The following is a 26,980-nucleotide window of genomic DNA, read 5'->3' as shown; positions in this document are numbered from 1 at the left end:
GAAATACACTGTGCAGTCACAAAGGGTTAATTTATGAGGGCAAGTTGCATAAACTAGGCTTGTATTCCCTTGAGTATAGAAGATTAAGGGGTAACCTAATTGAGGTGTTTAAGATGATGAAACGAGTTGTTAGGATAGATAGAGAGAAACTATTTCCTCAGTTGGGGGAATCCAGAACAAGGAGGCATGACCTCAAAATTAGAGTTGGGCCATTCATGGGTGATGTCAGGAAACACTTCTTCATACAAAGGATAGTGGAAATCTGGAACTTTCTCCCCCAAAAAGCCATTGAAGCTAGGTTAATTGAAAATTTCAAGACTGAGATTGATAGATTTTTGTTTGGCATGGATATTAAGGATTACGGAACCAAGGTGGATAGGTGGAGCTAAGATACAGATCAGCCATGATCTAATTCAATGGCAGAACAGGCTTGAGGGGCTGAACAGTCTACTCCCGTTCCTATGTTCCTACTGCTTTTTATATAGGTAACCATTTTTCACACAGCAAGGTCCCACAAGCAATGAGACGAAGGACCAGATACTCAAATTTTAGTGATGATGTTGATGTAAAGGAAGAATGTTGACCAGGAGGACTCGCCTGCTCTTCTTCGAATTGTGCCATGGGCTTGTTAGCATCCACCTGAACAGGCAGACGGGGCCACAGTTTAACATCTCATCCAAAGGACAGCACCTCTGACAATGCAACACTCCCTCAGTACTGTACTGCACTGGAGTGTCAGCCGACATTATGTGCTCAAGCCTTCAAGAGGACTTTGAATCCACCATCGTCTACTATGAAGTGATACTTAAGCACCACAAATGTTTGCAATAAACTTGGGTTTGTAGACTCTAACACTCAGTACAACGCTTGTCTAATCAAATTAGTTATGGTCATTATTCTTGGTATAAAGATCACCTTGAGTTTTGTGTTCATGATACACACTCAAGTCTTTTTGATATACAGTGTAGTGTAACACACTGTTTGGGATTAGCAAAAATTGGCATTAACACTGTTCAGAAAAGCATCTTGCCTATATAAGCCAATTTTTTTTTAAAATCACAATTCATTATCCTAGAGCAGTAAGTTATGCTGCGGAGTCAAAAAAACCATTTAAAATTCAAGTGCCAAGCAAATATAGTGAAAAAAAAATCAATGCCTGGGAATTTTTTTATTTGTTCTCAGAATATGGGCAACGCTAGCAAGGTCACATTTATTGGCCATCCCTAGTTGCCCTGAGAAGGTGGTGGTGGGCCTTCTTCTTGAACCACAGCCGGTCTGTGTAGTGATGGTGCTCCCCCGAGTTATGGATATACAGCCAATAATGGAGAATGATCACCCAGGTGGAGATTTAACTGTATTGAATGGGTCCAAACCCCAATACAGAAACAAAAGCAAAATACCACAGATGCTAGAAATCTGAAATATAAACAGGAAATGCTGGAAACACTCAGAAGGTAACGCCCAGCATCTGTGGAGAGAGAAACAAGAGTTATCGTTTCAGGTCGATGACTTTTCATCAGATCCCAACACAGAAAGATGGACAGGTGATATATTACTTAATATATTTCACTTGTACTGTTTGTGCTTTGGAGCGGTCCAGTATTATGATTGGTAAATGTTGTTCTTTAATGACTGAGTGCTTTCACTCTATTTCCAATCCCTGTTGCTTCAGCATGCCAGTATTGCTAATATATATTGTCTCATTCCTCTTTATTCTTAACTTTAGGTCACCAGTTTGACCTATTAAGTGGAGGGAAATGTATGACTCAGTTAGGTTATTTCTTGCACGATTTGCAAGTTGTTGATATTTAACGACTTGCTCCTGAAGTAAAGCTGAAGAAAAAACATCTGTCAATGGTACACAGAATCATTTTGATTCCCTGCTTCTCCCAGCTCCTCATTCAGGTAAGTATTTTTAACAAACTTACATTGGTTGGTGGCGGCCTGTAGCGGTCCCTTTAAGGACGGGATTTTAGACTGCATGTAGACCCCTGGTTTTCCTGAACGCTGCCAGCCAGGCGCTGGTTGCCTCAGGACAAACCAATCTTGCGGAGAGGACCTCAAACAATTGTTAGGGCCTTTATTTGTATATGCAAAAGACCTAATGCCTGTTTCAGGCACGGACCCTAGCGCCTATTTTTTTGCCTATACCAATATGGCGGGCAGCGCACTTCCGGATTGTAATCAGTGTGCAATTCCTGCCCGCCATATTGGAGGCATAGGCGCCCATTTAGCACCCGTAAAACGGGTATGCCACCATCGAGTTTCTAGGCGGAGAAGTGGGACCTCCTGGTCTGGACACTACGCAGTGCATTTACAGAGTCATTGGCAGGCCTTCAATAAAAATACATAGTTTAAACCGTTCAAAATAACAGGAGTCATTTGACAGATAAAGAATGTAGGTAGGCAAAGAGGCAGGTGGAAGAATGTCATCAGGTAAAGTGGTTTGTAATTTTTGATGTATTCAACTACTGCTCTAAAAGCATTGCTTTCATACCTGTAAAAATGTGATGGCACATTTAAAGTGTCCAACAAAAAATGACATTTTTGAAATATCTTCAAGCTGACGGTTGTGACATTTAACAATGAGATTTTTGTGTGCGTCGATTTCTTTTTTTTATTAAAATCCTCTTTTGGAACTGATTATAGGGCCCGTACCTTCTAATACACGTCATGCAGCTAAGAAACAAACTCAGCAGAAACACAAAAATGATTTGTTGGCATCTCATTCCTACAACCCTTCTGTCGGACTTGGGGTTCGTTTTGGTGTGTGATTTCATGAAGTATTTCAGTGACTATCAATACTTTATTTCCAAATCACTTTCATGACATTGTTTTTTTTTATTTTATTAATTGAAGTAAACAAACATAGGGAATGCAAGGGGAGGGGATTTTAACCTGGAGGAGTGTTCCAGCGAAAACCGCTCTGGTGAGTTCATGTTAAAGAAAGAACTTGCATTTATATAGCGTCTTTCACAGCCTCAGGGCATCCCAAAGCTCTTTACAGCAAATGAAGTACATTTTTTTTTAAGTGAAATCACTGTTGTAATGTAGGAAACGCTGCAGCCAATTTACGCACAGCAAACTCCCACAAACAGTAACGTGATAATGACCAGATCATCCGTCTTAGTGATGTTAGTTAAGGGATAAATAATTGCCAGAACACCGGGAAGAGCTCCCCTGCTCTTCTTCAAAATGGTGCCGTGGGATCTTTTACATCTAACTGAGAGAGCAGACGGAACCTCGGTTTAATATCTCATTCGAAAGACGGCACCTCCGACAGTGCAGCACTCCCTCAGTACTACATGGGAATACCAGCCTAGATTTTTGTGCTCAAGTCTCTGGAGCGGGACTTGAACCCACGACCTTCTGACTCAGAGGGGAAGCACGACCCACTGAGCCACGGCTGACACCAATGTTCCGTTGGTAGCAAGAGGCCTTCGGGGATTTTAACCGCGGGCCTGGTTTAAATGCCAGCAGTCCACTTCTCGCCCATTCCGGGTGGGAAAAGGGCGCAGAGCGGCTTCTGGCTGCCGAAAATTTGGCATCCAGGTAATTGGCGGGAAGCAGGGCTCCTCCTGCCCCCACGTAGAAAAGTTTCTGACTTACCTTTTGGGCCTCGTCGTCCTCCCCAACAGCTGCCAACCAGCTTTCACCTGGAGGGCTTCCCCTCTCAGGCCTGAGTTAAAATGCAAACAGGGGGCCTACGATGTAATAGGACCCCAATTGCATAAATTGACGAGGCTTCAGCCTGCTTCAGGCGGGCACCTCAGCCACCCGCAGAACCCAGCAGGGCGCATGGGGCGGGAAAGGGGCGAGGTCTGAGCAGGTAACTAACCCGCTCGGTTTTAACTGCCCACCTGCCCGTTTTCCGCCGGGTTAAAAGTGACTCCAAGGGAAAAATTACAAATACTGGAAATCTGAGATAAAATACTGGAAATACACATCCGGTTCATCTGCAAAAAGACAGGTTATGTTTCAGGTATAGTCCCTTCATTGGAACTGGGCCTTGGACAATAGCAAGCTCAATAATAGGACTGAAGTAAATAAAACAAAGAGGTTAACAGCTTTCTTTAGCAGTGAGTTATTAGAGTATGGAATGCTTAGACACAGGAAGTAATTGAGGCAAAGATCATCGCACCCTTTAAAGGAAGAGTTGAACATTTGAAGCAGAGGATGATGCAAGGCTAAGGGAAGAGATCAAGAAAGTGGGATTAGCAAAGAGCTGGCACAGACACAAGGGCCTCCTTCTGTCCTGTAAAATTCTGTGGTTGTATGGTTAAACTAGTAGACAGAGAGAGGAATGTTCTATAAATCTGTTACATGTTCGTTCACTGTTATCGCCAACAGCAACTTCCAGCATATAATGTTCTGAATAAATTTGTTACAAAATGAAGCAGGCAGTATTTACATCTGATCAATAATTGGACCCCAGTCAGTGATAGTAAACTGACAAACAGATCGAAAGCTAAAAAAACCATGCTACTAAGGGTAGTCACTGTAAATGTGAGAAGGAGCCTGAGGTGTGTAGGTAAGACTGATGGACTTCCTATGCAATTAGTAATCACTGATTATTGAATAGCGCTGTGTCACACAGACACACACACAGACATGGACACATACTCCATTATTGCCACATTGTTAGCACCCACAAAGTCCACAGAAGCAAAAACAATTTTGGTAGGAGTCAGGATCGAAAGACTGAACAGCCTAAAATGATCTTTGTGAAGATATGAAAACAATTGCAACAGTGCAAGATACAGCACCTCACAGTGCTGCTCAGTTCAGAAAACTATTAACAATATAAAGCTGATAGAATTCCATTAAGTCGAATTTGTATCTGCTTATTAATACGTCGTAAAGGTTAACCTCAATAAACAATACATTGAAAATGACACCTATATTACTGATTAATGATGCCAAAGCAAGCACATGTTGATATGAGATATATTACATTTATTGCCAGTGGTAGCAATGATTTGACTCTTTAATAGGCAATAGCTCAGTAATGTGACAAATTATAAACATTTTGAGTTCAACAGGCTGGTTCAATGCTTAACTGTGGAAGAGTAGTGGAAGTAATTCCAGCTGAAATTAACGTTAATAAATAGTACTGTACTTAAGTACAATTGATTAAAATCAACCTAAACAGCCACATTGAATGCAACACTAAAGTGGAGTTAAGTTTGCTCTGCAGTGGACTCAATTCTGGGCCCAATCCAGTTCGCACTTGTAGATAGGAAAACCCTATCTAACAGAATTGTACTGAAGTTGTAAATAAGTTAGATAATAGTGGTCTTGAATTCACGTTGTGGGATAATGGCTAACAAATACATAATATGCTTGTCTGAAACGTCTCACCTCCCATTTTAACAGGGGCATTAACCCAACTACAATAAAAGAGTCAAATCCATTATCTTACAGCCTCATTTCAAGGCCAGTGTCTTGATTTAGGCAACAAACTCTGCAATAAATAGTTTTAATTCCTGTACAATTAACGTTAGAAAGAAAGAAATGAATAAGCACCGGAACATAAGAAATAGGAGCAGGAGTTGGCCATACGACCCCTCGAGCCTGCTCTGACATTCAATCAGATCATGGCTGATCTTCGACCTCAACTCCACTTTCCTGCCTGATCCCCATATCCCTTGATTCCCCTAGAGTCCAAAAATCTATCTATCTCAGCTTTGAATATACTCAATGACTCAGCATCCACAGCCCTCTGGGGTAGAGAATTCCAAAGATTCACAACCCTCCACATGAAGAAATTCCTCCTCATCTCAGTCTTGAATGGCCAACCCCTCATCCTACCACGATGCCCCCTAGTTCTAGACTCTCTAGCCAGGGGAAATAATCTCTCAGCATCAGGGCAGCAGAGCTCGCACCCGTGATATGCTCCTCCTGCACTATGTGGGAAGTCATGGACACTACCAGTGTCCCTGGCGACCATGTGTGCAGGAAGTGTGTCCAGCTGCAGCTACTGGCAAACTGTATTTTGGAGCTGGAGCTGCGGGTGGATTCACTGTGGAGCATCCGCGATGCTGAGACTATCGTGGATAGCATGTTCGGTGAGGTGGTCACACCGCTGGTAAAGATTACGCAGGCAGAAAGGAAATGGGTGACCGCCAGGCAGAGTAAAAGGACCAGGCAGGTAGAGCACGAGTCCCCTGGGGCCATCTCCCTCTCAAACAGATATTCTGCTTTGGATACTGTTGGGGGAGATGGCTTATCAGGGGAAAGCAGCAAGAGCCAGGTTCCGGGCACCACGGGTGGCTCTGCTGCACAGGAGGGGAGGAAGAAGAGTGGCAGAGCTATAGTGATAGGGGATTCAATTGTAAGGGGAACAGATAGTTTCTGCGGCCGTAAACGTGACTCCAGGATGGTATGTTGCCTCCCTGGTGCAAGGGTCAAGGATGTCACGGAGCGGCTGCAGGAATGGTGTAGGAGGGAGGGATTTAGATTCCTGGGATATTGGGACCAGTTCTGGGGAAGGTGGAACCTGTACAAGCGAGACGGTTTACACCCGAGCGGGAGCGGGACCAATGTCCTCGCGGGGGTGTTTGCTAGTGCTGTTGGGGAAGGTTTGAACTGGAGTGGCAGGGGGATGGGAACCTGAGCGGGGAGTCAGAAGGGAGCAAAGTTGAGAGCAGTAAGAGAGAGGAAGACCCAGGGGAAATTTACAATACAAACAGTACAAACAGTTGTTCAAGAACAAGTGAAAGGGAAAAGCGTAGAGCAGCAGAAAGAAAGTGTACTTTAGACACTACAGTTAAAGTGAAAACTAGAAGGCGTAAGGCGATTAACCCAGCATCAAAGCTGAAGGTCAGGCTAGGGTGTGTGACCGAACTAAGAGTTCTATATTTAAATGCACTGAGTATAAGCAATAAATTAAATGAACTATAGGTTCAAATTCAAATTGGAGGGTATGACATGATAGCTATTACTGAGACATGGCTGCAGGATGGTCAGGATTGGGAACTAAATATACCGGGTCATAAGGTCTACAGGAGAGAAAGGGAAAATGGAAGAGGGGGAGGAGTAGCCTCAGTGATTAGAGATGAAATCACTTCAATGATAAAGGGGGATATAACGAGAGGTAAGCAGCCAACATAGACCTTATGGGTTGAATTGAGAAATAGGAAAGGATCGAAGACTATAGTGGGAGTTGTGTATAGGACCCCTGGCAGCAGCTCTGAAGTGCTAGATTGTATAAATGCAGAGATTAGACAAGCGTGCAAGAAAGGCATAGTGGTCTTAATGGGGGACTTTAACCTTCACATAGATTGGGGAAAGCAGACTAGCAACAGTCAGAAAGGTAGTGAATTTTTTGAGTGTGTCCGGGATAGTTTTCTGCAGCAGTATGTCCCAGAGGCAACAAGGGGGTAAGCCATACTAGATTTAGCAATGAGTAATGAACCAGATTTAGTTAACAGCTTAACTGTGCGTGAACATCTATCCAATAGCGATCATATCATGATCGAGTTCAATGTAGTGTTTGAAAGGGAAAAAAGTGAATCAGCTGATAAGATTCTAGACTTGGGTAAGGCCGACTTCAATGGGATGAGACAGAGACTGTCCACAGTAAACTGGGCAAATCTGTTAATGGGTAAAACGACTGATGATCAGTGGGAAATGTTTTAAGAAACATTTAACGAGATACAGAACCGGTTTATACCCCTGAGGGGCAAGAACTCTACTTGCCAAAAAAAACAGCCATGAACAACGAAAGAGGGAAGAGATAGTATAAGACATAAGGAAAGGGCAAACAAAAAGGCAAAAAATGGCACAGATCCTGGCAAATGGGAAAGATACAAAGATCAACAAAGGGTCACAAAACAGATAGTAAGAGCTACAAAACGAAAGTATGAAAAGAAACTTGCAAGGGATATCAAAACCAATTCGAAGAACTTTTATAGTTATATTAGGAAAAAGAGGGTGGTCAGGAGCAGTGTTGGCCCCTTAAAAACTGAAAGTGGGGATATTCTCATTGACAATGGGGAAATGGCGGACATGTTGAATAATAAGAACATAAGAACATAAGAAATAGGAGCAGGAGTAGGCCAATCGGCCCCTCGAGCCTGCTCCGCCATTCCATAAGATCATGGCTGATCTGATCCTAACCTCAAATCTAAATTCACGTCCAATTTCCTGCCCGATCCCCATAACCCCTAATTCCCTTTACTTCTAGAAAACTGTCTATTTCTGTTTTAAATTTATTTAATGATGTAGGTTCCACAGCTTCCTGGGGCAGCAAATTCCACAGACCTACTACCCTCTGAGTGAAGAAGTTTCTCCTCATCTCAGTTTTGAAAGAGCAGCCCCTTATTCTAAGATTATGCCCCCCAGTTCTAGTTTCACCCATCCTTGGGAATACCCTTACCACATCCACCCGATCAAGCCCCTTCACAATCTTATATGTTTCAATAAGATCACCTCTCATTCTTCTGAACTCCAATGAGTAGAGTCCCAATTTACTCAACCTCTCCTCATATGTCCACCCCCTCATCCCCGGGATTAACCGAGTGAACCTTCTTTGTACTGCCTCGAGAGCAAGTATGTCTTTTCTTAAGTATGGATACCAAAACTGTATGCAGTATTCCTGGTGCGGTCTCACCAATACTTTATATAACTGCAGCAATACCTCCCTGTTTTTATATTCTATCCCCCTAGCAATAAAAGCCAACATTCCGTTGGCCTTCTTGATCACCTGCTGCACCTGCATACTAACTTTTTGATTTTCTTGCACTAGGACCCCCAGATCCCTTTGTACTGCAGTACTTTCCAGTTTCTCGCCATTAAGATAATAACTTGCTCTCTGATTTTTCCTGCCAAAGTGCATAACCTCACATTTTCCAATATTGTATTGGAGATTTGGAGGGTAGCAAATTGGGAAGATTGGAGGGTAGCAAATGTTGTGCCTTTGTTTAAGAAGGGCAGCAGGGAAAAGCCTGGGAACTATAAACCTGTGAGCCTGACATCTGTAGTGGGTAAGTTGTTAGAGGGTATTCTGAGAGACAGGATCTACGGGCATTTGGAGAGGCAGGGACTGATTAGGAACAGTCAGCATGGTTTTGTGAGAGGAAAATCATGTCTCACGAATTTGATTGAGTTTTTTGAAGGGGTAACCAAGAAGATAGATGAGGGCTGTGCAGCAGACGTGGTCTACATGGACTTTAGCAAAGCCTTTGACAAGGTACCGCATGGTAGGTTGTTACATTAGGTTAAATCTCACGGGATCCAAGGTGAGGTAGCCAATTGGATACAAAATTGAATTGACGACAGAAGGTGGTTGTAGAGGGTTGTTTTTCAAACTGGAGGCCTGTGACCAGCGGTGTGCCTCAGGGATCGGTGCTGGGTCCGCTGTTATTTGTTATTTATATTAATGATTTGGATGAGAATTTAGGAGGCATGGTTAGTACATTTGCAGATGACACCAAGATTGGTGGCATTGTGGACAGTGAAGAAGGTTATCTAGGATTGCAACGGGATCTTGATAAATTGGGCCAGTGGGCCGATGAATGGCAGATGGAGTTTAATTTAGATAAATATGAGGTGATGCATTTTGGTAGATCGAATCGGGCCAGGACCTACTCCGTTAATGGTAGGGCAATGGGGAGAGTTATAGAACAAAGAGATCTAGGAGTACAGGTTCATAGCTCCTTGAAAGTGGAGTCACAGGTGGATAGGGTGGTGAAGAAGGCATTCAGCATGCTTGGTTTCATTGGTCAGAACATTGAATACAGGAGTTGGGATGTCTTGTTGAAGTTGTACAAGACATTAGTAAGGCCACACTTGGAATACTGTGTACAGTTCTGGTCACCCTATTATAGAAAGGATATTATTAAACTAGAAAGAGTGCAGAAAAGATTTACTAGGATGCTACCGGGACTTGATGGCTTGACTTATAGGGAGAGGTTGGATAGACTGAGACTTTTTTCCCTGGAGAGTAGGAGGTTTAGGGGTGATCTTACAGAAGTCTATAAAATAATGAGGGGCATAGATAAGGTAGATAGTCAAAATCTTTTCCCAAAGGTAGGGGAGTCTATAACGAGGGGGCATAGATTTAAGGTGAGAGGGGAGTGATACAAAAGGGTCCAGAGGGGCAATTTTTTCACTCAAAGGGTGGTGAGTGTCTGGAACGAGCTGCCAGAGGCAATAGTAGAGGCGGGTACAATTTTGTCTTTTAAAAAGCATTTGGAAAGTTACATGGGTAAGATGGGTATAGAGGGATATGGGCCAAGTGCAGGCAATTGGGACTAGCTTAGTGGTATGAACTGGGCGACATGGACATGTTGGGCCGAAGGGCCTGTTTCCATGTTGTAAACTTCTATGATTCTATCTGCCAAATCTCCGCCCACTCACCCAGCCTGTCTATATCCCCTTGTAGGTTTTTTATGTCCTCCTCACTCTCTACTTTCCCTCCCATCTTTGTATCATCTGCAAACTTTGATATGTTACACTCGGTCCCTTCCTCCAAATCGTTAATATAGATTGTAAAGAATTGGGGACCCAGCACCAACCCCTGTGGAACACCACTGGCTACTGGTTGCCAGTCTGAGAATGAACCATTTATCCCGACTCTCTGCTTCCTGTTAGATAACCAATCCTCCACCCATGCCAGAATATTACCCCCAATCCAGTGATTCTTTATCTTGAGCAATAATCTTTTATGTGGCACCTTGTCGAATGCCTTCTGGAAGTCCAAATACACTACGTCCACTGGTTCCCCTTTATCCACCCTGTACGTTATGTCCTCAGAGAACTCAAGCAAATTTGTCAGACATGACTTCCCCTTCGTAAAGCCATGCTGACTTTGTCCTATTAAATTATATTTATCCAAATGTTCCGCTACTGTCTCCTTAATAATAGACTCCAAAATTTTACCCACCACAGATGTTAGGCTAACTGGTCTATAATTTCCAGCCTTCTGCCTACTACCCGTTTTAAATAAGGGTGTTACATTCGCAGTTTTCCAATCTGCCGGGACCTTTGCCGAGTCCAGAGAATTTTGGAAAATTATTACCAAAGCATCCACAATCCCTACTGCCACTTCCCTCAAGACCCTAGGATGTAAGCCATCAGGTCCAGGGGATTTATCCGCCTTGAGTCCCATTAATTTACTGAGTACCAATTCCTTAGTGATTTTAATCGTATTTAGCTCCTCCCACCCCAGAGTCCCCTGTTTGTCCAGTGTTGGGATATTCTTCGTGTCCTCTACCGTAAAGACTGAAATAAAATATTTGTTCAGCATTTCTGCCATCTCCATGTTTCCCACCATTAATTTCCTGGTCTCATCCTCTAAGGGACCTACGTTTGACTTAGCCACCCTTTTTCTTTTTATATAACTATAGAAACTCTTGCTATCTGTTTTTATATTTTTTGCTAATTTATTTTCATAATCTATCTTCCCTTTCTTAATCAATCCTTTAGTTACTTTTTGCTGTCTTTTCAAGACTGCCCAATCTTCTATCCTCCCACTAAGTTTGGCTACCTTATATGTCCTTGTTTTTAGTCGGATACTATCCTTAATTTCTTTACTTAGCCACGGATGGCTGCCATTTCTTTTACACCCTTTTTTCCTCAGTGGAATATATATTTTTTGAAAGTTGTAAAATAACTCCTTAAATGAACACCACTGCTCATGTACCATCTTACCCTTTAATCTATTTTCCCAGTCCACTTTAATCAATTCCGCTCTCATACCATCAAAGTCTCCTTTATTCAAGCTCAGTACGCTTGTTTGAGAACCAACCTTCTCACCCTCTAATTGGATATGGAATGTAACCATGTTTTGGTCACTCATTCTAAGGGGATCCTTAACGAGGACATTATTAATTCATCCTGGCTCATTACACAGGACCAGGTCCAAGTTTGCTTGCCCCCTTGTAGGATCAGTTACATACTGCTCAAGAAATCCATCCCTGATACACTCAATAAACTCTTCCTCAAGGCTGCCCTGCCCAATTTGATTTGTCCAGTTCATATTATAGTTGAAATCCCCCATAATTATTGCTGTTCCCTTATTACATGCCCCGACTATTTCCTGATTAATACTTCTTCCAGCAGAGTTGCAATTATTAGGAGGCCTATATACTACGCCCACTAGTGTTTTTTTCCCCTTATTATTCCTTATCTCTACCCAAACTGTTTCATTGTCCTGATCCTTTGCCCCAATATCTTTTCTCTGTATTACAGTGATTCCTTCCTTTATTAACATAGCCACCCCACCTCCCCTTCCTTCCTGCCTGTCCTTCCTGATAGTTAAATACACTGGCATATTTAATTCCCAGTCGTTGTCACCCTGCAGCCATGTTTCTGTAATGGCCACAAGATCATACCCATACGTTGTGATTTGTGCCGTTAACTCGTCCATTTTGTTCCGAATGCTACGTGCATTCAGATAAAGAACTTTCAAATATGTTTTGTGACACTTAGTTCCTGCTTTTTCCCTTTTTAACACTTTACCTTTTACTCCATACCTTCTGTCCCTTCCTGACACGCTTTCCTTTGTCTCCCTGCTCAGGTTCCCAACCCCCTGCCACAGCTTTGATGCTGGGTGAATCGCCTTACGTCTTCTAGTTTTTATTTTATCTTTCGTGCCTAAAGTACACTTTCTTTCCACTGCTCTACGCTTTTCCCTTTCACTTGTTCTTGAACAACTGTTTGTACTATTTGTATTGTAGATTTCCCCTGGGTCTTCCCCTCTCTTGCTGCTCTCAACTTTATTCTCTTCTGACTCCCCACTCAGGTTCCCATCCCCCTGCCACTCTAGTTCAAACCTTCCCCAACAGCACTAGCAAACACCCCCGCGAGGACATTGGTCCTGGTCCTGCTCGGGTGTAACCCGTCACGCTTGTACAGGTCCCACCTTCCCCAGAACCGGTCCCAATGTCCCAGGAATCTAAATCCCTCCCTCCTACACCATCCCTGCAATCACGCATTCATCCTGTCTATTCTTCTGTTCCTATCCTCACTAGCACGTGGCACCGGTAGTAATCCTGAGATCACTACCTTTGAAGTCCTGCTTTTTAATTTATCTCCTAACTCCTTAAATTCACCTTGCAGGACCTCATCCCTTTTTTTACCTATGTCGTTGGTACCAATATGGACCACGACTACTGGCTGTTCACCCTCCCCCTCCAGAATGCCCTGCAGCCGCTCCATGACATCCTTGACCCTAGCACCAGGGAGGCAACATACCATCCTGGAGTCACGTTTGCAGCCGCAGAAACGCCTATCTGTTTCCCTTACAATTGAATCCCCTATCACTATAGCCCTGCCACTCTTTTTCCTCCTCTCCTGTGCAGCAGAGCCACCCATGGTGCCCGGAACCTGGCTCTTGCTGCTTTCCCCTGATAAGCCATCTCCCCCAACAGTATCTAAAGCAGAATATCTATTTGAGAGGGAGATGGCCCCAGGGGACTCGTGCTCTACCTGCCTGGTCCTTTTACTCTGCCTGGCGGTCACCCATTTCCTTTCTGCTTTGCGTCAGTATTTACAGTAGAAAAAGAGGATAGCATGCCGGAAATCCCAAGAAAACTAATATTGAATCGGGGACAGGGACTCGATAAAATTAAGATAAGTAAAGCAACAGTAATGGAGAAAATAATAGCACTAAAGAGTGACAAATCCCCAGGACCAGATGGTTTCCATCCCAGGGTTTTAAAAGAAGTAGGTGAGCACATTGCGGATGCCCTAACTATAATCTTTCAAAGTTCTCTAGATTCAGGAACTGTCCCTCTCGATTGGAAAATTGCACATGTCACTCTGCTTTTTAAGAAAGGAGAGAGAGGGAAACCGGGGAATTTTAGACCAGTTAGCCTAACATCCGTTGTGGGGAAATTGCTGGAGTCTATAATTAAGGATAGGGTGACTGAATACCTCAAGAATTTTCAGTTAATCAGAGAGAGCCAGCATGGATTTGTGAAAGGTCGGTCGTGCCTGACAAACCTGATTGAATTTTTTGAAGAGGTGACTAAAGTAGTGGACAGGGGAATGTCAATGGATATTATTTATATGGACTTCCAGAAGGCATTTGATAAAGTCCCACATAAGAGATTGTTATCTAAAATCGAAGACCATGGAAACAAGAGAAAAGTACGGACTTGGTTAGGAAGTTGGCTGAGCGAAAGGCGACAGAGAGTAGGGATAATGGGTAGGTGCTCACATTGGCAGGATGTGACTAGTGGAGTCCCGCAGGGATCTGTCTTGGGGCCTCAATTATTCACAATATTTATTAACGACTTGGATGACGGCATAGAAAGGCTCATATCTAAGTTTGCCGATGACACAAAGATTGGTGGCATTGTGAGCAGTGTAGATGAAAACATAAAATTACAAAGCGATATTGATAGATTAGGTGAATGGGCAAAACTGTGGCAAATGGAATTCAATGTAGACAAATGTGAGGTCATCCACTTTGGATCAAAAAAGGATAGAACAGGGTACTTTCTAAATGGTAAAAAGTTAAAAACAGTGGATATCCAAAGGGACTTAGGGGTTCAGGTGCATAGATCATTGAAGTGTCATGAACAGGTGCAGAAAATAATCAAGAAGGCTAATGGAATGCTGGCCTTTATATCTGGAGGACTAGAGTACAAGGGGGCAGAAGTTATGCTGCAGCTGTACAAAACCCTGGTTAGACCGCACCTGGAGTACTGTGAGCAGTTCTGGGCACCGCACCTTCAGAAGGACATATTGGCCTTGGAGGGAGTGCAGTTTAGATTTACTAGAATGATACCCGGACATCAAGGATTAAGTTATGAGGAGAGATAACACAAATTGGGGTTGTATTCTCTGGAGTTTCGAAGGTTAAGGGGTGATCTGATCGAAGTTTATGAGATATTAAGGGGAACGGATAGGGAGGATAGAAAGAAACTATTTCCGCTGGTTGGGGATTCTAGGAGTAGGGGGCACAGTCTAAAAATTAGAGCCAGACCTTTCAGGAGCGAGATTAGAAAACATTTCTACACACAAAGTGTTGTAAAAGTTTGGAACTCTCTTCCGCAAATGGCAATTGATACTAGCTCAATTGCTAAATTTAAATCTGAGATAGATAGCTTTTTGGCAACCAAAGGTATTAAGGGATATGGGCCAAATGCAGGTATATGGAGTTTGATCACAGATCAGCCATGATCTTATCAAATGGTGGAGTAGGCACGAGGGCCTACTCCTGTTTCTATGTTCTTATGTTCCAATGTACCCTGTCAAGCCCGCTCAGAATCTTATTTGTTTCAATAAGATCACCTCTCATTCTTCTAAACTCCAGAGAGTATAGGCCCATTCTAGTCAACCTCTCTTCATAGGACAACCCTCTCATCCCAGGAATTAATCTAGTGAACCTTTGTTGCACTGCCTCCAAAGCAAGTATATCCTTCCTTGGATGAGGATACCAAATATCTATGCAGTACTCCAGGTGAGGTCTCACTAAAGCCCTGTACAACTGTAGTAATACATCCTTACTCTTGTACTCCAACCACCTTACAATAAAAGCCAACATGCCATTTGCTTTCCTAATTGCCTGCTGTACCTGCATACTAACTTTTTGTGTTTCTTGTACGAGGACACCAATTCTCTCTGAACACCAACATTTAATAGTTTCTCACCATTTAAAAAATATTCTGTTTTTCAATTCTTCCTACCAAAGTGAATAACCTCACATTTCCCCACATTATACTCCATCTGCTACCTTCTTGCCCACTCACTTCACCTGTCTATATCCCTTTGCAGACTCTTTGTATCCTCCTTGCAGATTACTTTCCCACCTAGCTTTGTATCATCAGCAAACTTGGATACATTACACTCAGTCCCTTCATCTAAGTCATTAATATATTGTAAATGGCTGAGGCCCAAGCACTGATCCTTGCAGCACCCCACTAGTTACAGCCTGCCAACCTGAGAATGACCCGTTTATCCCTACTCTCTGTTTTCTGTCCTTTAACCAATCCTCTATCCATGCCAATATATTACCCCCAACCCCATGAGCCCTTATCTTGTGTAACAACCTTTTATGTAGCACCTTATCGAATGGCCTTTTGTAAATCCAAATATACTACATCCACTGGTTCTCCTTTTTCTACCCTGCTCGTTACATCCTCAAAAAACTCTAATAAATTTGTCAAACACTATTTCCCTTTCATAAAACCATGTTGATTCTGCCTAATCATATTATGATTTTCTAAGTGCCCTGTTACCACTTCCTGAATACTGGATTCCAGCATTTTCCCAACAACTGATGTCAGGCTAATGAGCCTGAAGTTCCCTTTTTTCTCTCTCCCTCCCTTCTACCATCCAATCCACTGGGACCGTTCCAGAATCTAGAGACTTTTGGAAGATCATAACCAATGCACCCACTATCTCTGCAGCCACCCCTTTTAGAACCCTAGGATGTCGGCCATCAAGTCCAGGGGATTTGTCGGCTTTTCGTCCCTAAACAGCTAGGCCGTTCAGGGGTGATGTCAGGAAGCACTTCTTCACACAAAGGGTGGTGAAAATCTGGAACTCTCTCCTCCAAAAAAGTTGTTGAGGCGGGGGGTCAATTGGAAATTTCAAAACTGAGATTGATTGGTATTAAGGGTTACGGAACCAAGGCAGGTAGATGGAGTTAAGATACAGATCAACCATTATCTAATTGAACGGTGGAACAGGCTTGAAGTGCTGAATGGCCCATTCCTGTTGTGTTGCTATGTTCCTATGACATGGGAAAGGGAGAACAATGATAAATTTATTCTGCAAAAATCCTGAAGGATAAAGTTGCATTGTAAAGATGTGACAGCTTCTGCTTATAAGTATATTAAGATCACCTTGGGACTGTATTAGGATGCAACTGTCCAGTCACACTGCATAATAAAATTATCCAAGATCTGACCCTTACAGCTAGTTAAGATTTGACAAAACAGCAAAGAATTTTTAGATCTGCTTTTCAAATGTTTTAGGTTCCTGTGTGCACCATAAATAAATGTTAATGTACCTGCACTACAGTTGAATAGATATGGCATTTACAAGTAATAAATGTACTGAATGAATATATATTAAATCGCATTTTTAATGCATTGAGTTAATATGAGAACGTTCAACCAGTGACTACTATCTCACATTATGCAGTCGGTCTATGGTTAATAAATTACTATCATATTGCAAAAGCAATTCCAGGATCATCAATGGCTCAGGAAATCCCTTAAGGGTTTTTTTTATTTTTCTTCCAGATCTCCTTGATGTAAATTTTTAACATTTTTATGCTGAAAGTTTACACTGTGGGCTTTAGTATTGCTGTTTGATCTTTCTGCTTAGAAAGCATCTTGTGGGCTCAGTGGTAGCACTCATTAACTTGCCTATTTTTGCACAGCAAGATCCCACAAACAGCAATGTGATAATGACCAGATTGTCTGTTTTTTAGTGATGTTGGTTGAGCGATAAATATTGGCCGGGATACAGTGGAGAACGCCCCTGCTCTTCTTCGAGAAAGTACCATGGGATCTTTTGCATCCACCTGAGAGCACAGATGGGATGTTAGTTTAACACCTCATCTGAAAGATGGCACCTCCAACAGTGCAGCACTCCCTCAGAACTGGGTTTTGTGCTCAAGGACCTGAAGTGGGCCTTGAACCCATAACCTTCTGACTTCGAGGCAAGAGTGCTCCCAACTGAGCCATGGCTGACACTGAAGTCGTAGCTTTGCTATGAAACAGTTTTGCTTAGCACCAAAACTGAGTGTAAATGCAACCTTCATTTGGTGTCAGGGCCCAAACTGACACAGGAACAGAGCAGACTGAGGTTCTCTGGAGGAGGGAGTCTCAATTTACTTTGCTCGGGAGTCAGTTCAGGCCTTCAAACCTGATTTGCACTACAGATTTAGCGTCGGTGCAAAGCAGTTCTGGCTTCGCCACAATGATAACCTTGTGGAGTGTAAATGCACCATAAGGGAAACCCACCACTGGTATAACTTACATTTCTGTGGCATCCACCCCCAGTCAATAAACATGGGGGAGTTCGCTGCCAACTCGCCAGGTCCAATTTAACACTCTAGCATACCAGAATATGCTCACTACATTCTGTTTCTAAGATATTTAATAACATTTGCATTCTCCTAGTGTGTCCTTTCATCTTGTTAATGTGTTTGCATTCCCTCACCACACCCCCCCCCCCTCCAGCTCTCCCCCTTAGTGGCTTGAAAGGATTTATTCAAAATTATTTTAGTCTAATTTATCTGAAGCAGTTCCATCAGGTCCACTTCCTGCTCTCGGGTAAATTCAACATCTTGCAAAAATCGTGAGAAGACAGGTACAGACCTCATTTCTGTACAACTCTTACAGTTGATACTTCCATCTTTTTTCTCTCCCACGTTGCTCGTACTAACAGCTCCAGTGCCATTACAAGAGATTAAGCATCCTTACCTCATTTCTTCCCCCACAGAGGAAGGAAGTGGCCTTGAGAGTTTGCTTCTAATGAGGATTAATTCGTGCAGCGAGCTATTTATCGTCTTCCCCCCACTTGATGGAGCCTTGGTAAATTGCCATTAATTCTGCTGCACTCTCTATTTAGCCTCCCATCTGGACCCTAACACCCTCCATCTTACCTGCTGCCTCTGCTATTTTTTCAAATTGCCAAGTCAGCAAGCATCTGTTGTTCAAAATAGCATGTCATTATCTAGAAAAGTGTTCCACCTCTTCTCTACTTAAAAGTTCAAAATTGCCACTAGTCATTGCTTTTTAAATGACCTTGGTGATGTTTGCAAAGTGGTCCCTAGTTAATGCCTTCAGACTTGACCTCCCATGTGCTCATTCATTCTTTTAGAAGTGAAATGACTCTGTCCATTTTTTTGGGTAGTAGCACCAAGATTAGGCTGATTTTGGCAGCACAGTCACCTGTTGGTTGAGATGGTAATGATGTGGTAATGGCTGCTTTAAGTGTGCTTCTTATTGGAGCTGGATTATGTAGTTGGCCAGAATTATCTTGGGTTTTATTGTTGAGAGGGAAACTAGGCAATGCCATCTTGATGTGATAGAAGAATCTCCAGGATAATCATAAAGGATAAATAGTAGATTGACTCTTAAAGGTTGGCTTCACAAATTCATGATACCCGCATGTAACCGTAACTGCCAGGCTCGCATATCGGAAAATCATGAACGGGCTGCCCAGAAAATGCACAGCCATAGCGCACGTTTATGAAATCGCCTCTTTGCTATCACGTTTGCTGCTCAGGAAATCTCTTTAAAAATATATCTTCCTAGAGTGACTGCCTATCCTGTGGCTCAGCCCAGAATTGTCTCAGTTTTAAACCGATTTGTTTATTAAACAGAAATTTGCTTTGTTCTCTCTCAGCTTCTTTGCACACAGACATTCCCATGTTAATCACCTGACTCTAGTTCTCTTAAAAGTGGAAATGCATTCTTATTGCACCACCACCATTTATGCATCTGTGAAGGATTGTGGCCTGGACCTCCAAAGAAAGAGCTGTGATGTTTTTAATTAAAGTGACCCCCTTACAAAGGGGGCCGAGAGAGGGGGTGGTGGGGTTGGCAGCTCTAACTTCTAGCGTGTTTCCAATGGTGGGTGCCCCAGTACGCACGGGCGCCAGCCATTGGCAGCAAGTGAGGGAACCTCTCCCTGACCGTGGACAGTCTGCCACGATCAATGGCAGAGGTACTGCTCGGGACTTGGGCTGAGATGCGCCCCATCGCAGATTTTCAGGACCTGGGATGTACAAGTACAACAAAAATACTTTTTTCTGTGATGTCTTAATAATGTATGAAAGCAGAAGATGAAAAGTCTTTCCAAGTAGCACTATAACATGGAGTTAAACCGAAATGGGCATAAATCTGGCCAATTATAGAAAGGTAATATAGTTGAAATGATTGGAATTTCAGGGGTGATGTCGGGAAGCACTTCTTCACACAAAGGGTAGTGGAAATCTGGAACTCTGTCCCCCAAAAAGCTGTTGAGGCTGGGGGTCAAATGAACATTTCAAAACTGAGATTGATAGATTTCTGTTAGGCAAGGGTATTAAGGGTTACAGAGCCAAGGTGGGTAAATGGGGTTAAGATGCAGATCAGCCATGATCTAATTGAATGGCGGAACAGGCTTGAGGGACTGAATGGCCTACTCCTGTTCCTATGTTTCTATGAAATGTGTAAGGCACAAGATAAGAGCTTCATTGTTCATCGTCATTGCTATAATTACTTTGATACTACTAGTATGATACTATTTACTCATTTGAAATTTGTTGCAGGTCAATAATGACAACGTAGTGAAGGTTGGCCATAGACAAGTGGTGAACATGATCCGCCAGGGAGGAAACCATTTGGTGTTAAAAGTTGTCACAGTAAGCAGAAATCTCGATCCAGAAGACACAGCTCGAAAGAAAGGTAATGATTTAAGTGTACTCTGGCTCATTCTGACTTGCTGAGCAACATACCTTTGTACAAATTAGCCAATTATATAGAATTACACAGAATTTAAAGCACAGAAATAGCCCAACCGTTCTATGCCGGTGTTTATGCTCCACAAGAGCCTCTTCCCACCCTACTTCATCTAATCCTATCAGCATATCCTTCTATTCCTTTCTCCCTCATGTGTTAATCTAGCATCCCCCAAATGCATCTGTGCTAGTCGCCTCAACTACTCCTTGTGGTAGTGAGTTCCACATTCTTACAACTCACTGGGTAAAGAAGTTTCTCCTGATTTCCCTATTGAGTTGATTAAGTCACCATCTTATATTTATGACCCCTAGTTCTGGTCTCCCGTACAAGTGGAAATACCTTCTCTACGTCTACCCTATCAATCCCCTTCATAATTTTAAAGACCTCTATTAGGTCACCCCTCAGCCTTCTTTAACGATTGACTAATTAATAACATCTACATTTTAAAAACCCAGTTTTCATTTGCTCAGGTCATTAGCAAGCAATTATCACAAGTTTTCATTCAACATAGAATGAGAGGCTAAAGAGTTATGTTTTATTTTGAAAGAATTTAAAAATAAGAAATGTGTTTGAGGGGAAACCATCCCGATAAAATGATTAAACTTTCTAAAAAAAACTAGCACTTGTGATTTAACACAAAAATGTAATCTCACGTTTTTTTGTTTTAAATGTTCTTTCTCCTAGTTAGCCTAACGTCTGTCATTGGGAAAATGCTAGAATCCATTATTAAGGAAGTAGTAGCAGGACATTTGGAGACTCATAATACAATCAAGGAGAGTCAACATGGTTTTATAAAGCGGAAATCATGTCTGACAAATTTATTAGAGTTCTTTGAGGATGTAATGGGCAGAGTGGATAAAGGGGAACCAATGGATGCAATACATTTGGATTTCCAAAAGGCATTCGATAAGGTGCCACATAAAAGATTACTGCACAGGATAAGAGCTCATGGTGTTGGGGGTAATATACTGGCATGGATAGAGGATTGGCTAACTAACAGAAAACAAAGAGTCGGGATAAAGGGGTCATTTTCAAAATGGCAATCTGTAACTCGTGCGGTGCCGCAGGGCTCATTGCTGGGGCCTCAACTATTTACAATATATATCAATGACTTGGATGAAGGAACAGAGTGTCTTGTGGCCAAATTTGCTGATGATACAAAGATAGGTGGAAAAGCAAGTTGCGATGAGGACACAAAGTGTCTGCAAAGGGATATTGACAGGTTAAGCGAATGGGCAAAAATTTGGCAGATGGAATATAATGTGGGAAAATGTGAAGTCATCCACTTTGGGAGGAAAACTAAAAAAGCAAAATATTATTTGAATGGAGAAATACTACAAAATGCTGCGGTACAGAGGGATCTGGGTGTCCTCGTACATGAAACTCAAAAAGTCAACATACAGGTGCAGCAGGTAATCCAGAAGGCAAACAGAATATTGGCCTTTATTTCTAGGGGGATGGAGTATAAAAGCAGGGAAGTCTTGCTATAACTGTACAGGGTGCTGCTGAGACCACACCTGGAGTACTGCATACAGTTCTGATGCCCTTATTTAAGGAAGGACATACTTGCATTAGAGGCAGTTCAGAGAAGGTTCACTACGTTGATTGCGGGTATGGAAGGGTTGTCTTATGAGGAAAGATTGAACAGGTTGAGTCTATACTCATTGGAGTTTAGAAGAATGAGAGGAGATCTTATTGAAACATACAAGATCCTGAGGGGACTCAATAGGGTAGATTCTGAGAGGATGTTACCCCTCATGGGGGAATCGAAAACTAGGGGACATTGTCTCAGAATAAGGGGTCGCCCGTTTAAGATGGAAATGAGGAGGAATTTCTTCTCCCAGAGGGTCGTGAATCTTTGGAATTCTTTACCCCAAAAAGCTGTGGAGGCTGAGTCATTGAATACATTCAAGGCTGAGTTAGACAAACTTTTGATCAGCAAGGGAGTGAAAGGATATGGGGCAAGGGCGGGAAAGTGGAGTTGAGGTAAAAATCAGATCAGCCATGATCTCATTAAATGGCGGAGCAGGCTCGAGGGGCCGAATGGCCTACTCCTGTTCCTATCTCTTACGGTCTCCTCTTCTAATTGGATTGTTCTTTTTTTTAAAAAACTCTCTTTTTGTGTTCATCAAAACATAGGATGTTCGTACTGGGATTGGAACACTTTCTATTTCAGGCATCCGGTGTCAGCATCAAGCACTAGGTTGGGTACAGCACAGCAATATCCTGGGTAAAGCGCCCTCTACTCCTCCCCAGCCCCAACCTCAGAGGGACACTCCCTACTGCACCAGTGTATTATTTATTTCATCTCCCACTCTAAAACTATCCCTGCCTGAGTGACATTGCCAATTAATGCTGAATTAATCTCAATCACATTCCAGGGCCCATAGCCACTGGAATTGCATTGAGACTGCCCAAAGTCATGTCATAAAGGGCCATTTACAGCCAGCAGATATCATCCCATCAAGTCCCAGAGGTGAAAAGCTGGGGTCCAATCCATTATGTCACCCAGTCCCTAGATTATTGTATTATAATCTGCATCAACAAAATGATATAAATTTGAAAACAACAACAACTTGCATTTACAAAGCTCCTTTAAGATAGTAAAATGTCCCAAAGCACTTCACAGAAGCGTTATCAGACAAAATATGACACTGAGTCATACAAAGAGATATTGGGACAGGTGATCAAAAGCTTGGTCAAAGAGGTAGGTTTTAAGGAGCGCATTAAAGGAGGAGAGAGAGGTAGAGAGGCGGAGAGAATAAGGGAGGGAGTTCCAGTGCTTAGTGCCTAGGCAGCAGAAGGCACGGCCGCCAATGGTGGGGCAATGGAAATCAGGAATGCGCAAGAGGTCAAAATTGGAGGAGCGCAGAGATCTCGGAGGATCGAAGGGCTGGAGGGGGATACGGAGATAGGGAGAGGCGAGGCCATGGAGGGATTTGAATACTAGGATGAGAAAACAGTAGAGTAATATAATTGTGTAACCAATTCACTTGGACCAACTGCTGCAGTCTTCAGTTTCAAATGAAATAACCTAGAAATAGCTGTCTTTGCTCCCAAGATCTCCATTCGAAACCTCCGAAATGTTCTCATTGTGTGATTCCTACACAGCCAATTGAATGCTGATTTTGAAACCCTAAAAGCAGTTGCCTTCCTTCTCTCTATAAAAGGAAATCATTATTTTACAATTCACAGGTCTGCGTGGGCAGGTTTTCTGATATGAAACTACCAGCACACAGCTGCTAAGCAACATCAAAGAGAAAGGCTGCAAAAACTGCACATTTTTTTGTGGAGAATTTTCAAGAAAATTTTGAGGGGACAGTATCAAAATGCCAGCGTGTGTTAACATCCTGGCGTAAACTGAAATCAAAATGCCTATATGTCGGGGTGGGGGGGGGGGGGAAAGCCCAGCTGGTTTCTGTCTGTGGACTGAGTGTTAGGTGGAGTTTGATCCAAAGATAAGATTAATATGCCTATTTATTTGAACTACCGCTTGTCTTGCATCTGTTAGGTGCCAGTGTGAACTAACACTGGCACAGATTATAGTTACTTAAGTGGCCTTTTTTTCCCTTTCCGGTGGACCTCGATTTAAAAATGTAAATGTCTACATTTCACTTCAAGCTTATGTCACTGTTTTTTTTTTGCATTCTGATCATGATGCAGGTCCCTAAATTTAGGATCAAACCATTAATGATCTCTGCGTCACCAGGTTTATTAACAGCAAGACATCGGTGCAATGAAAATTATTTAAATAACCTTTAAAAAGAAAATTGAGGGAATTAAATTTATTAAACTATAAGTGTGCACCATCTGTATTTTTTGTTTGTATAGGTTTTTCTGTGAAGGTCTAACAAAGGCTTACTATAATGAAGTGGTATTTCCCATTCGCACGCATTGTTTTATAGTTAGTCACAGTGATCTGGGCTGGCTATTGGCTCTGGGTTTTTTATTTAATCATTCTCGAGACATGCGCATCGCTGGCAAGGCCGGCATTTATTGTCCATCCCTAGTTGCCCTTGAGAAGCTAGTGGTATCTTCTTGAAGTGCTGCGGTCCATGTGGTGAAGGTGCTCCCACAGTGCTGTTAGGTTGGGAGTTCCACTTGTTGCAAACCTTGGGGGTAATTTTAACTTCTTGCCGAAGGCATAAAACTTGCAATATCGGATCGACCTCCCGTTATACACCGGAGAGGAAGTTCGGGTGAGGCGTATAATGGTCAGCTGAGGCGCTATCATCCATTTTACGCTATCGCCCAGTTAAAATGACACCACTTGTATCTGCTTAAGTTTAACCACCGTCATGAACAGACAATGAAATGGGCCAAAGTGCAGGCCTGTCGCTGAAGGGGATCAGATTGGAAATCTTATTCCCACCTCACCCCTTCCCCACAAAAATATTATCGGCTTTACAAACCAGCACGGCCCAGATCCTGAGACCAATCAATTTGAATCCTTTGCCCTCAAAAAAGGATGGTGGCGGGTGGGGAGAGGAGAGACACTTGTTTAAAGGCATGAAAGTGAGTTGCCTGTGTGATCAGACATGTTGCATTGATAAGCTTCTTGGTTGGTAGCCAAAGTCAAGGAGTCAAAAACAGGCAGCTTGACAACACAGTGTTCCTTTCATAGTATCACACCACAAGATCAGTGTGTAAACTGCAACTTTTCTCAATGTAGAATGGACACATTCCTCCAGTCTAATTACATAGAATTTACAGCACAGAAACAGGCCATTCGACCCAACTGGTCTATGCCGGTGTTTATGCTCCACATGAGCTTCCTCCCATCCTACTTCATCTAACCCTATCGCCATATCCTTCTATTCCTTTCTCCTTCATGTGTTTATCTAGCTTCCCCTTAAATGCATCTTCGCGATTTGCCTCAACGACTCCATGTGATAGCAAGTTCCACATTCTAACCACCATCTGAGTAAAAAAGTTTCTCATTGATAATATTCATTCATTATAAGCTTTAAACTCGCATCAGGGTTAGGTTGAGTTTAACCTTCACCTTCTTTAGAAGCAAATGCTATTTTATTCTTATCTGTTCTTAGATTTTAAGCAATGGCTGCAATTTGCCACAGAGATGATGAAATTCATTCTGTTGATAATTATCAACAGGAGAATTTTGGGCCCATGATTTACTCAGTGCAGATAGCCCTGTGAGGTTAGATTACAGGAACAAAAACTAGAAAAGGGTACTAGGGACATCTGATCCATTTGCTTCTGGCAGCACCATCTTATGAAACTCAATTGGGAAAAAAACAGATTTATATAAGTAATCTCCAACATCAGTACATCTTCCCATTGTTCTACACTTTACCTAAGACAGTGTAAAATTACTATTATAAGTAGAAATCCTTGGTAAAAAAGTAACTTTTACATTGGGTTAAAAAAGAATCTTACACAGGTAGATTATTTGGAGTAGACAAAATATCAAGAATTTCATAGAATCGTAGAATCATACAGCGCAGAGGGAGGCCATTGGGCCCATCGTGCCTATACCTGCTCTCTGAAAGAGCTACCAATTAGTCCCACTCCCCTGCTCTATTCCCATAGCCCTGCAACTTTTTCCTTTTTAAGTCTATCTATCCAATTCCCTTTTAAAATGACACAGAATTTCAAAATAAAATCTCAAATTTCTTCTTTTTTAAAAAATCTAGAAATTGTAAGTAACTTCCTCCTTGTAGCAATGGCAGGGGGTTAAAGCTTTTGTGGGGGGGGGGGCGATAAATGCACTTTTTATAATGGAAATATTAATCATCAGTTGTCAATTTGCTACAGATATGAAAACAAAAGCTGTATTGTTAATTGACCTACAGCTGGAAATTACTGCTGATATTAGCAGGTGAATTAACATTCCACTGTACACAATTAAAACTAATGGGTTAAAAAGACTTTCATTAAAATGGCAGAGGGGAGGGATTTATTCGAAGCACGTGTTATAACACGGCCGACAGTGATTCCTAGCCTCACGGGATGAATTCAAATGACCAGCAACTTGCCGACTCATTCGTGTATTTTAAGAGAAAACGAATTCCAAGATTGTGCTTTTTTTTAAAATTTCACCAACAAGCCCCACCGCCTCCAAAACGAGCACCGACCACTGCGTTAACGCTGCGCTCTAAGTCCATGACCTCAGAACTTGAAGATCTAGGTAAGAAAACAGCTTTAAAAACGCATGCCTCAGCCTGTAAGTGCTTGTTACCTTACCGCGGTGAAGGGGCCTGTGCCACGTGCTTACTTGCACAGAGCAGAAGAATTAATAGGACAGTAAAAATTCAGACGGTGCATGCCATTTGCATGGGTGAGGCCTGCTCACTGCCTCTTGTTGTACCATTCAGTTGTAATTGTGAATCGGATGCTTAGTGAGCTAACAGGTTGTCTGAAATGTTAACATTCAAATCCGACTGTCGGACACTGCATTCTCTTCTCACGATCTTCCATCTCTTTTTCTGTCTCCTTCCTTTCGTCTTTCCTTTCTGTGGTTAATTTTACTTTGGATGCCACCAGTGGACAGAGGTAAGCTGACAAAATTCCTTGTTCTGTGTTGGGGTCCATGTCTTATG

The 26,980-nt window shown here is 42.5% G+C and overlaps 1 protein-coding gene across 1 annotated transcript in view; it reads left to right on the top strand.

The window, feature by feature from the left end:
• shank2b (SH3 and multiple ankyrin repeat domains 2b) overlaps nt 1–26,980 on the top strand; it is a 680,429-nt gene that overhangs the window by 604,624 nt on the left and 48,825 nt on the right. Inside the window, exons 17-18 of the mRNA XM_067994155.1 lie at nt 20,228–20,363; nt 26,488–26,568. Coding sequence (XP_067850256.1) covers nt 20,228–20,363; nt 26,488–26,568 — 217 coding nt within the window. The remainder of the gene's footprint in view (nt 1–20,227; nt 20,364–26,487; nt 26,569–26,980) is intronic.

This window comes from Heptranchias perlo, chromosome 12 (genome assembly GCF_035084215.1).
Source record: "Heptranchias perlo isolate sHepPer1 chromosome 12, sHepPer1.hap1, whole genome shotgun sequence".
In the NCBI taxonomy this organism is placed as follows: Eukaryota; Metazoa; Chordata; class Chondrichthyes; order Hexanchiformes; family Hexanchidae; genus Heptranchias; species Heptranchias perlo.
This window is presented reverse-complemented; position numbering and strand designations above follow the sequence as displayed.